We start from the raw sequence: 12,524 nt of genomic DNA on the forward strand, positions 1-12,524 counted from the left end.
GGAGAGTATTATCAAGAGAGGAGCCTTCAGGCCTCCCTGTTCTTCTACTGTGTGAGGCTTTGCAACAGAACGTCTTCAAAGCTAAGCTTGAGCTCACAGAAGTTTGTGCCACAATAAATACATTAGCCTTCATAGCCTTTTATTGCAATCTATGTGCTATTCAAATAAATGATAACACTTCCATTTACTTCAGATGGACTGGGAATGCACCCTAACATACCCATCCAAGTTGTATTTACTTATATGCTATTTACAATCACTTTTTATCATCTCTATTTCCATTCATCAAGATGCCACACAATACTCCTGAGCCCACTTGGACCCTGGTCGTAAACTCACTACATGAAAAAAGTCCATTTAAACAGAATGTGAATGGTTTCCAAGTTAAGTATCTTTAGGATTGAGGGGGCAGAAAATAATCTCACATTTAGTTACAGTTGCTCTCATTCAGAGATGTCATTTGCTTCTTGAGTTATCAACTGGGATTTTTTGCATATCCATAGCAAAGGATGTGTAGATATGCAGAAGAAACTACATGTTGTTGTTGTTGTTCAGTCGCACAGTCGAGTCCGACTCTTCGCGACCCCATGGACCAGGTCACGCCAGGCCCTCCTGTCTTCCGCCGTCCTCTGAAGTTGGGTCAACTTCATGTTCGTTGCATCTATGACACTGTCTAACCATCTCATCCTTTGCCGTCCTCGTCTTCTTTGACCTTCAATCTTTCCCAGCATCAGGGTCTTCTCCAGTGAGTGCTCCCTTCTCATTGGGTGGCCAAAGTATTTGAACTTCAGTTTCATTATCTGGCCTTCCAGGGAACAGTCAGGGTTGATTTCTTTTAGGATTGACTGATTTGATCTTCTTGCAGTCCAAGGGACTCTCAAGAGTCTTCTCCAGTACCAAACTACATGTAGTGGCCCCAAATAGTTTTTAAGATGTCATGTTGTACCTAGGTTGTAAAGCTTTAAAAGTTACTCTATTTTTGAATTGTCATCCTTTAAAAGGTAAAACCCCATGTACAAGTGATTTCAGGATTGTTATCCAAGTCATTGAAGAGCTTGATCTACCAAGCACCTGTATGTAGTTACCTTCCAATATAACAGCTAGCAGCTGGAAACTGTCAAGGAAATTGGTTGACAATTGGTAATCTACAGCTCAAATGTCAGTTTGACAGCAAAGGATCTCGACTTCATCTCAGATCAGCTACGTTAAGTAACTGATCATCCTGATTGGTTACTCAATTAGCAAGTGACAGCTGAGCTAGCATATAGGTGAGGAAGCCAGATTATATCATCAGGAAGGCATTATCACATGGTAACATCATGTTGGTGGATGTAGACTGGTGAAGAGCAGGTAAAGCTGGAAGAAGGACCTTCCCACTCTCCAGGACTTCCACTCTCTTGCATTGTTACTGCTGGGAAGACTGTTACTCAAGACATGTGCTTTGGAGCTGTAAGCTGCTTAGGGTCAGTATCTACAGGCTAGTTAGATAGGTTTATTGTTTTGTCTTTCTCCCATTGTACACTCTTTTCCCCTACTTGTATGTCTTTTTGTTTGTCTATTTTTTGTAAATAAATTTTCTAAATTCTGTTTTAAACATTGGAGTGAGTTACTAGTCCAGAATCCAAGTTCATTTTATTCCAGTGCTAAGTTTATGCTACCAAAAATATATTTTTCTATAGGGCATAATTAATTTCTATTTCTTTTTACAAAATCTCAGCCAGATGACATTGTTGGGGTACCCCGATGTTGTGACACTCTGTCTCAAGAATGCTTTGTTTAGTTGAGGTTTTTTAAAGTGTAGCTTAGTAATCACACACTAAGGCAGCAAACCTATGCAACATTGCTTCAAAGAAACTTTCTCAAAGTCTAAATTCCAAGAATAAATCTGAAAACACATCCTGCTGGGTAGTTTAGAAACACCACTATTTGAAAAATTTCCCAAAAAGTTAGATTCTGTTGGCGCAGTTTAATATAGGACAGTGAGATAGATAGGAGGAAGGCAACATGAGGTCAAGAATTGGCTTCTCGGCAATCCAGATTCTTTGCAGCTAGAAGATACAAGTTTGTTTACTAGAAAGAGGCAGAGAAATGTTTGGTGTGCTTGACTGAGAACATGCTAATATAAAGGCCATTGAGACAAAAAGGTCTACCAATAAGTTGTTTGTTCATCAGAGTCTCTCTTGGGGGCTGGCCTGACTCCACAAGCAACCCATGCAGTCCCTTTAGGGCAACATATCTAAGGGACCGCCTCTTCCTGTATACGCCTCGAAGAGCTTTATGCTCTAGTAATCAGCATCTCCTGGTGGTCCCTGGCCCAAAAGACGTCTGCCTAGCCTTGGCCAGGGCCTTTTCTGCCCTGGCCCCCACCTAGTGGAACATGCTCCCCATCGAGATCAGGGCCCTGCGGGCTCTTACTCAGTTCTGCAGGGCCTGCAAGATGGAGCTGTTCCACCAGGCTTTTGGTTGAGGCAGCGGGCGTCCACATATGGCCTCCCCGAGGTTGCTGTCTCCTACCTACTGGCTATCCATCTACCAGCAACCGGCCATATCCATCAGTATTAATGGGTTGGACTTTTCACCAGCAGCTATAACTACTGGTTTTAAATGTCTATAATGTTTTATTGTGTTTTAAACCTTACTGTATTATTTAAGATGATGTGACCCACCCTGAGCCCGCTCACAGGATGGGGGGGATACAAATACGAAAAACAAACATGATAGGGGTAACAATAAAGAAGTGGGTGATGATCCAAGCTGTGTGCCCTAAGATCTTCTGTGACACTATAGAGGCTGTTTGGAGTGACAATCGTCCGTGGGTTTGTCCTTCCAAATAGACATTTAATAATACTATACATTTCTATCCCTAACCGGGGACACAAGATGGAAATAAGGACGCTGGAAACAACAGGCATCGGTCACCTGCACACGTTTACTCAGAAGTAAATCTTCCTGAGCGCAATTAGACTTTTATACTGGCAAGTACTCCGGACAATTTTACTTTCATTGCTGTGTATTTCTGTGTATAACAAGAAAGCAAAGTATTGCAAAAGTTGGTGAATTAATTTCAGAGAGGAGGGGGGCCCCACCAGTGCGGCTGCCAAAGGAGGGAGGAAGTTTCCCGCAGCATCCTCCTCGCAACTCGGAAGGGGGGAAAAATAGACGGGACTGAGAAAGGGCGCCTGCCACCGCCACCCCCTTCACCCTTCGGAGCTGGGAGGGAAGGGGAGCAGCGGCGCCGGGCACGACAACCATCCTCGCCCGCCTCAAGCACTGCGGGGCCAAGAGGCCGCCTCCTTTCCTGCGTGGCCTTGGAGATGCCAACAGGTCTTGGTCGCTGCTGATCGGCAGTCGCAGGGACCCGGCGGATGGATGGATGGCCGGCCCCTCTCCCTCCTCCGCCCCCCCACCCCACTTACTGCTGCATTCGGGGTCGGCGCAGCGCTTGAACTCTGCAAAACGCCGGTCCAGCTCCTGGCGGGCCTGGCAGGAGGGCGGCCGGGCGCAAAGGAGCAGAGCGACCAGCGGGAGCGCCACTGAGAGACGCCGTGGCGGCGCAGCCATGTTTCGTTAGCAAGGCTGCCGGGCTGGCTGCTGGGTGGGAAGGGGGAGAAGACACGTCAGCAGAGCCGGGCTGGAAGAGGATACGGCGGGAGGAGGAGGAGGAGGAACCGCACCACACCCTGCGTGCTAGCCGCCGGCCGGGGACTGAGGCGCAGCCTCGCGCGCCAGCCTCCCTGGACGACGAAGGAAGCCTCACTTCGCCAGCTTCCAGAGGAGGGGAGGAGGTGCTTCGCCAGCCCCGCTTCAGATCTCTCCCTCCCTCCCCCCCGAGTCTGGCTCCTTCCCCCCGCCCCCTTTCTCTTCTGCTGTCTTGCAGCTCTCCCCCCACCCCCCCGCGGCACGTGCTTTTTTGACAGCCTCATGACAGGTAGAGAAAGTCGTCTGCGAAGTTTCACTTGTCAAACTTGCACCTGACTCACAACTGTGCAGCCTTTTGGTGCGAAGGCTGCAATCCTAGACACGGTTACTTGGACTACGCGTCGTTGGATGTGGCGCTCTTAGAATCATTCGTCTCCTCGATTTTCCTGTCCACGAAGGACAATCGAGCAGGCGAATGGTTACCGTGGTCCATCACCCAACGACGTGTGCGTGCGAAGGCTTTATTGATCTTGATGGGATTTACACCGGAACCCTGCTAGAGGGGTAAAAAGGGGAAAGATGAGCATATGAAGCTGCCTTATACTGAGCCAGGCCACTGCTCCATCTAGCTCAAGACTATGAGACTCAGACTGGCAGCCTTTCTCCGTGGTCTTTCCAACACCTGCCATCCGAGATCTTTTAAGGGGAGGTGGGCAGGGATGCAAGTTTTAAGGGTGCTCTGTTACTATATCCACTATAAGGCTTAGTCTGACTTTTTAGCTAAGGTATAGTGCTTGCCTAAGGCTACACTGTGCACCCATAGCTCTCAAATATGCTTGAAAAATTAGAGTCTATATAAGGACTGTATCCTCTTGGCTGTCTATACAGAGAGATGACAGAAATAAACATACTTCAGTGCCACATACCATTTTTAAGGGCCATCTAGGTGCACATTCTTTAACATAGAAGAGGTGATTCTTCTCTTGCACATTCAGTTGTTGAACTCCTGAGCTATCCAAGTTTTTCCTTTCCTGCCTTCACAAGTCTCATTACTTTCTTCTGCTCCACGCCCCCCCATTTGTCAGTTACTGACCTCTCATTCTGTTATGTCTCTCCTACATGACTTGCAAATCCACTGCATAGGTAACATCTGGACCAGTCCAATTTGTGACCCTTCTAGCCAAATGCACCCCATCAACCATATATTTTAGCCTGCAAAGTTTCTCACAACCTCCTTTGCCATTTCTGTAGGCTGAGGTGGGCCCTGGTGGGTTACATGTTACTTGGTAGACTGCAACAAGCCTGATACATTTTAGCCAAGAGATCTGATTGGTTAGCATCAGTTGAGCAGAGAAAGAGTTTTGAACTAGATGCTGAGGAAAGATGCAGTCTGATTTCAGCCCTAGCGGAGAAGAGTTGAGTACTGACAGTTTCTGAATTCTGCCCTGACTGAGAGCAGTTTAACATAGATGGAGAACTGCGGGAGGCTGGCAAGGACAAGTGGGTAGTTAGGCGAAGACTCCCATTCAGGCCAGAAAAGGTGATAGATCTTCTAGAGAGGGAAGAATTTCCCTGCCCAGTTAAAACAGGGAGATAGTTCTGAAGAGTGGAGAGATCCCTGGTCTGGTGTGGTCAATTAAAACTCAAGAAGAATACTGGTGTGTATAGAGAAGGGGTTTGGGTACTGGACAGAGTGTCCCAGCCTTCTGAAAATCAAGAGTTAGTGAATACTCAAAGAAAGTGTACTGGAGTGTTTGGGAAACACCAGAACAAAAGTCTCTCATCTTAAAGATCCTAAGTTACTGGTAAAAGCTTATGAAACTCTCAATAGCCTGAAACATATGAATTAAAGCCTGTGCATATACTATTTTACTTCAGAGTTCTATATTGAGTTACCTCAGAATTTTTACCCCTGATTTCACCTGACCTTTCTCCTCTTAGGTTGAATAAAATATTTTGTTAATTTGGAATTTCAAAACGCTTTGAGTACCGCTTAAGTCAAAGGGGTCTCTCATTCCTTTGCTCAGATTCCTGGCCTGAGCCAACAGCTAAAATAGCATGTTGTGACAGGGTGGGACAGCCAGAGTTCCTCAGGAAGAAGAAAACAGATACCTAGGGTGACTCAGTCAGAAAGAGAAAGAAAAACAAAAGGAAAATCTTGCCTCTGTAGGAGGGAAATGGATGGGGGCGTCATAGAGCCCCTGTAAAATCCTGAATTAAAAAAAACTGCAAAGCACACAGAGTTTCTTGTAAGAAGCATCAAAGAGTAATAATTAACTGCTCTGCATTCATGGTAAGATTGTGCAAGTCAGCTGTGCTCCTCTAGTTATTGGCATATTCTTATCTGAAATTGTTACCAGTAATCTTTGCTACTAACTGCATCAGAAGTGAGGCTGGTGTTCTTATCATATCCTCAGATAATTGATTTTTTCCTTGTCTATTCTCTTGTGTAGTCTCTCAGTATGATATCAGTGAGTCTAGCAGAACAATCAATGACCATTTTGTGGCTGCTGGAAAGCAGAAGCTTTTAACTTTTTTTTCTTTCATCCAGCAAAATGAATGTTTAAAGTGTCAAAATAATACAATGTGAGACAACTTAAAATGCTGATGCTGCACACCAATATCCTAGGGATTCATTTATTTCTGAGTAGTTTGCTTATGAAATATCCATCCTCTTACAATTTAGGCCTGTGACAAGTGGCAAGTCGCTTTCTAAGTGAGATCTACTTTGCAAGGTTATTCAGAAGAAGATCTCTTTGTTTCCAGGGTGCTAACCTGTCCAGATCTCAACCTTGGTTACACCCCAGATTCCAGAATTTCCCCCCTGAAAAATCAGGTGCGAAGGACTGAGTTCAGATTATAATCATGGCAAGGAGGGAGAATTAAGCCTCCCCCCATCACCCAAAATGGGGTTACGTTTTCTCTAGCAGTCACTCTTTCTCAGCCCAGACCAGGTAACATGTGTGTCTGGGTCATGTTTGCCATTCTGTCCAATATGTATAGAAATCATTCATATTAACTCATGTTTATTTATTTCATTAGATTTATATCCCACCCTGTCTGCTCAGCGGACTCAGCGCGGGTTCCATCAATATAATATACAGTAGTTAAAAACAGTTTAAAATACATCAAATAGATATAGTGCAATTTCTATATCCCATCAGAGGCTCAACAGATGTATCCTGTCACAATTGGGTTCTAGATGTTACTCAGATCTGATCCACTGAAGGGGAGGCCCCATAGATGGATAAAAAGGAGGACGCCCCCTAAACCTCAACTAAAAGCCTGGCAGAAGAGTTCTGTCTCACAGGCCCTGCGGAACTAAAACACTTTTAGAATTTTCTGGCACCCGGACCTCTCATGCTTAAGAGTGAAATCCTAAATGGAGTTACACCCTTCTACACCTGCTGCCTTCAGAAGACTTAGAAGGGTATATCTGTGCTTAGGATAACACTGTAACCAGCCTACAACTGCCTATACTATGAAATCCTCACAAGATCTGCTTCTGAGAGCCAAACCAAACATGAAGTGGGAGTTCCCAGTTAAGTTTTTAAAGCTTAATTTTCAGGTGCATGGGGGTCTTATTTGGATCATGTGCACAAGGAGGGGGTTGTTTTTAAGCCACCCTTCCCCGTGCCATTTACTTGCCCTGGCACCCTGGGCAAGTTTTTGGTTGGGACAATGATGGAGTAAGAGTCCTTAAAAACTCCCTGCACACCATAGTCCCAATCCAAATTCGGGCCCTTGCACTTGAAAATTAAGTTTAAAACCTTGTGAGAACATTGAACATCTACTGCACAGCTTGTTCGATTCTGAAGTCCCTGAAGCTCTTGCCTTGTTGCTGGCATGTATCATAAGTTCTGTTTTCTGTCATTAGGATGGATTCTCCATTGTGATCACCTTCCTCCACTGAATTCAGTTGAGCAGTCCAAGGGGGAACTGAAGCTCACTGCATGTTTTTGAGCTGAACTGCCTCTTAGAAGTGAGATCGATAACCAGAAATGGAGCTGCATGTTTGCAGTAGGGATGAAATTTGGCCCCTGTGCAGTTGTGGGATGATCTAAGTATGCAGAAAATGTTAATTTGTAAATTGAAAAGATACCCCCACACATACACCATAAGTGGCCTTATGAGCATGCTTGTAACATATCAGGAGCACAGAACATTGAAGGCAGCCAGTATGAATTAAAAGGGATAACCAGAGGGGGAAGTTGTCCAATCAAGTCCCTACCAGTTTATATTTTCCTGGTACAAACTAGGAGGGTGTGCTGGGAAATATGCACCTCCTGATCCTAATTCCCCTGCCTTGTCATTTCAGATTGGTATAAATTTTAAAGGCTTTGACCTATTCAATATTTCAAAAGTTGTCATAGGGGAGTTAATTAGGCAACATGTTTTCTCTGATGCTAATTAATTGCACTCAAGGGCTCTTTATGCTATAGAGGGGCATCTCTTCACAGTGCATCCTGCAGGAGATGAGCATCTTCCTGCTCACCTGCTGAGATTCAGAGCTAGGTTAGGAAGAAGCCAATCATCTGGTTCACCAGTGTTGCCAACTGTGCTATGGAAAACAGGGTTTCACTTACTAAATTTATATCCCATTGTCCATCATTAGATTCAAGGCAGCACACATTGGGTTTCTAGGAGACCTCCAATCCAGGCACTGGTCAGACCACGGTGTCCTTCTGACTTCTTTCCTGGTGCCCACCAAGTGTTTTTAGAAAGTGGGCAGGGCCAGATGGGGCTTTTGTCCAACAGAGCTTATGACTGAGCACTGGAGAGCTGATTGGATGTGCATGTGCATGTTAAAAAAAAATTGCTTTGGCAGCAGCTGCCACCAAAGCACAAGAATCCTCACTAAATGATTGAAGATGTGTGCAAGCAGGAAAATAATTTGAACAGTATGTTCATTTTAGAAGGTAAGCTGTGTATATGCAAAAAATTAAACAGTACGTTCATTTTAAAATGCACTGTGTTAAGCAGAGCTTCAGCTGAAATGCTGAAGGTTTACTATTAGAACAAAGTTTGAGTCCAGTGGCACCTCTAAGACAAACAAAGTTTTATTCGAGGTATAAGCTTTCATGTCCAAGCATACTTGTTCAGATACAGTGAAACAGAATTTCCTCAGCCATTACATATAGGAAAAGAGAGGGGGGTTTAGTTGCCAGGAAGGGCCAATTAGAGTCAAAGACAGAAACAAAAATGAAAATTACCAGTCCATGCATATAGGTAGAGGGTGAGCACAGTAAAGTATCATACAGCATAATGAAGATGTTTAACAGTTTCAAGGATCAAACAGAGATAATAAGCTTAGTGTATATGATTTCTCAGGGCTCTTTTTGTAGAAAAAGCCCAGCAGGAGCTCATTAGCATAATAGGCCACACCCAACAGCAGAAACTCATTAGCATATTAGGCCACACCCCTGACCGCACACCTCATTAGCACATTAGGCTGCACCCCCATGTTACTAGAAGAGTGGTCATCCAGCCACACCCACCTTTTGCTTCTTACTCTGTTTACCTTGTTTGTTGTCAAAACACAGGGCTTTTTTGGTAGCAGGAACTCCTTTGCATGTTAGGCCACACACCCCAATGTAGCCAATCCTAATGCGTTTCTGCTGTTAGGTGTGGCCTGTTATACTAATGAGTTCCTGCTGGGTGTGGCCAACTCGGGAGCCAGCTGGAACTCCGTTCCTGTGCGTTCCTGCCCAAAAATAGCCCTGTCAGGTTACTATTTGTTTGGGTTCAGATCTGGGGGGAAAACAGTGAAGGAAATAAATATGTCAAAATTGGAGATTGATGTAATTTAATTAATTGTGGAGTGCTGATAGATCCAGGTGGTCAGCTGTGTTGGTCTGAAGCAGCAGAATAAAATTAGAGTCCAGTGACACCTTTAAGACCAACAAAGGTTTATTCAAGGTATGAGCTTTTGTGCGCATACAACATCTTAAAACATCTTTATCACGCTACCTGTTAAATTGCTGTTTAGCCTATAAGTTTGAACTCAACCTTCCATTTCAATGTATTTGAAAAAGTGTTCATGCACACAAAAGCTCATACCTTGAATAAACCTTTGTTGGTCTTAAATGTGCCACTGGTCTCCAATTTTGTTCTGTGGAATTCTGAGAGTAATTAACTGAGGGCCTGCCATTACTCTCCATCCATCTCCTCTCAAGTATGGAGGTAACTTTACAGCATCTTCTTCTTTGAAGTGGGGCAATTGGCTGTGCAAATTTATCTCCCCTGTCCCCAGACCAGAGAAATACATTCCAATTTCTACTATTCATTACATTACATTCTACTGTTCTAATCTATTAATCCAAAGAAGAGCTAAAATGGCCCTTCTGGGGGACTGGTGAGAATACAGATGTAAGGTCTGAATTAGGTTAGCATATGTAGTGAAATAAGAAACCAATATCCCTGTTACGTCCTGGGGATTCCATTGTTCTGAGTGTTGTAATAACTTGCAAAGCAGCTATTTCCCTTTCTAGTCTGTTGCAATAAAACAGCTACTTTGGAGGTCCCCCACTGAATGTCCTGGAAGTTTAAAGTGTTCTCCTACAGGTTTCTTAGTCTTGTGATTCTTGATGTCAGATTTGTGTCCATTTATCCTTTGGCATAGGATTTGACCTGTTTGCCATATGTAGAGAACTGAAAGGCAATGTTGGCATTTAATGGCATATACAGTGTTAGAAGGGAAGCATGTGAATAAGCCTGAGGTGGTATAGTTATTGTTGTTAGGTCCAGTGATTGTGTTGTCTAGGTGTATGTGGCAGCAAAGTTGGCATCTGGGTTTACTGCAACCTCTGGTACCAGTGTCCATGTTCAATTTAGGTGTTGTATTATTGTGGGTGAGGAGTTGTTTGAGATTAGGGGGCTCTCTGTGTGTAATGGGTGACCTTACAGTAGTTGCTTTATTGCACAGGAACTTCAGGAACAGACTAGAAAAGGAAATTATTCATGTACAACAATGTTATCTGACTAAGTGTAATGGCATGGCCTCAGTTAATTACTCTTGGCATTCCACAATTAAGGATACATCTGCCCATCAACCTCCAATGTTGACATATTTCCTTCACTATGTTTTCACCCAGAATTTTTGTTGTTCAGTCGCACAGTTGAGTCCGTCTCTTTGAAACCCCATGGACCACATCATGCCAGGCCCTCCTGTCTTCTGCTGTCCTCTGGAGTTTGCTCAATTTCATCTAACCATCTCATCCTTTGCCGTCCCCTTCTTGTTACTTCAATCTTTCCCAGTATCAGGGTCTTCTCCAGTGAGTGCTCCCTTCTCATTCGGTGGCCAAAGTATTTGAGATTCAGTTTCATTATCTGGCCTTCCAGGGAAAAGTCAGGGTTGATTTCCTTTAGGATTGAGTGATTTGATCTCCTTGCAGTTCAAGGGACTCTCAAGAGTCTTCTCCAGCACAATAATTCAAATCTATTATTTGGCACTCGGCCTTCCTTATGGTCCAACTCTCACAGCCATACATTACTACTGGGAATACTGTCGCTTTGACTATGCGGACTTTTGTTGGCAGTGTAAAGTCTCTCTTTTTATGCTATCAAGGTTTGCCAAAGCTTTCCTCCCAAGGAATTCTGCCCAGAATAAAACCCTAACAAATGGTACTGGATAATCATATGTAGGGCGCTTTCACACACACACTAAATAATGCACTTTCAGCCCACTTTCATTGCACTTTGCAACTGGATTTTGTTGTGTGAAATGGCAAAAATCCACTCACAAACAGTTGCTGAAGTGGATTGAAAGGCATTATTTAGCATGTATGAAAGCACCCATAAACGAAGCTTGTTATTCCTGTTTGATCCTTGAATCTGTTAAACATCTTCATTATGCTATATGCTACTTTACTGCTCACCCTCTACTTATGTGCGTGGACCGGTAATTTCCATTTCAATATATTTGAAGATATGTGCGTGCACACAAAAGCTTATAGCTTGAATAAAACTTTGTTGGTCTTAAAGGTGCTACTGGACTCAAAGAAAACATTAGAAAGCATGACTTGCCCTTCAAGCATTTTTCAAAAGGTCCCCCTTCCTGACTAGCAAGTACAGAGCATAAAACTCACCCTTGTTCCTACTTCCAGCACCAGCAGCCACCCAGCACTTGAGACACACACAAAGACCATAGATCCAGAGGAGTTAGCCATGTTAGTCTGTTGCTGCAAAATAGTAAAAAGCCCAGTAGCACCTTTAAGACTAACAAACTTTATTGTAGCATAAGATTTCAAGAAATACAGCTCTCTTTGTCAGATGCATGAAGGGTATGAAGACACCGGCCAGAGATATATAGCATTTAAGGAAGGGGAGGGGGGGAGGATGCAGAAAGTGCCATGCAAATGCAAAGCAGTTGCAAAAGTCATGAAAAAGGTAGAATGGGCAATCCAGGCTGGGTGTGACCCCTCTCTTTTATTGATGAATCTAAATAGAATACCTGAAAGGCAGTTACTTCTAGTAATGAGATAACCATGCAAAGTCTCTATTCAATCCAAGTATGACTGAGTCTATGGCAGGTCCTTAAAGAGATGGGAGTACCAGACCACCTCACATATCTCTTGAGAAACCTGTATGAGGGCCAAGAAGCGACAGTTAGAACCGGATATGGAACAACTGATTGGTTCAGCATAGGAAAAGGAGTACGACAAGGATGTATATTGTCACCTTGCTTATTTAATATATATGCAGAGTACATCATGCGAAATGCTGGCCTGGATGAATCACAAGCGGGAATTAAGATTGCTGGGGAAAAGATCAACAACCTCAGATATGCAGATGATACCACTCTAATGGCTGAAAGTGAAGAGGACCTAAAGAGCCTCTTGCTCAGAGTAAAAGAGGAGAGCGCAAAAGTGGGCTTGAAGCTCAAC

The 12,524-nt window shown here is 43.9% G+C and overlaps 1 protein-coding gene across 1 annotated transcript in view; it reads right to left on the bottom strand.

Moving 5' to 3' along the window:
• The window catches only part of LOC107125546 (melanoma inhibitory activity protein 3-like), a 25,684-nt gene extending 21,918 nt beyond the window's left edge, over window positions 1-3,766 (bottom strand). Inside the window, exon 1 of the mRNA XM_015428969.1 lies at window positions 3,417-3,766. Coding sequence (XP_015284455.1) covers window positions 3,417-3,561 — 145 coding nt within the window. The 5' untranslated portion in view covers window positions 3,562-3,766. The remainder of the gene's footprint in view (window positions 1-3,416) is intronic.
• Window positions 3,767-12,524: the final 8,758 nt, after the last annotated feature.

This window comes from Gekko japonicus, unplaced genomic scaffold (genome assembly GCF_001447785.1).
Source record: "Gekko japonicus isolate JY-2015 unplaced genomic scaffold, Gekko_japonicus_V1.1 scaffold1056, whole genome shotgun sequence".
Taxonomy (NCBI): domain Eukaryota; kingdom Metazoa; phylum Chordata; class Lepidosauria; order Squamata; family Gekkonidae; genus Gekko; species Gekko japonicus.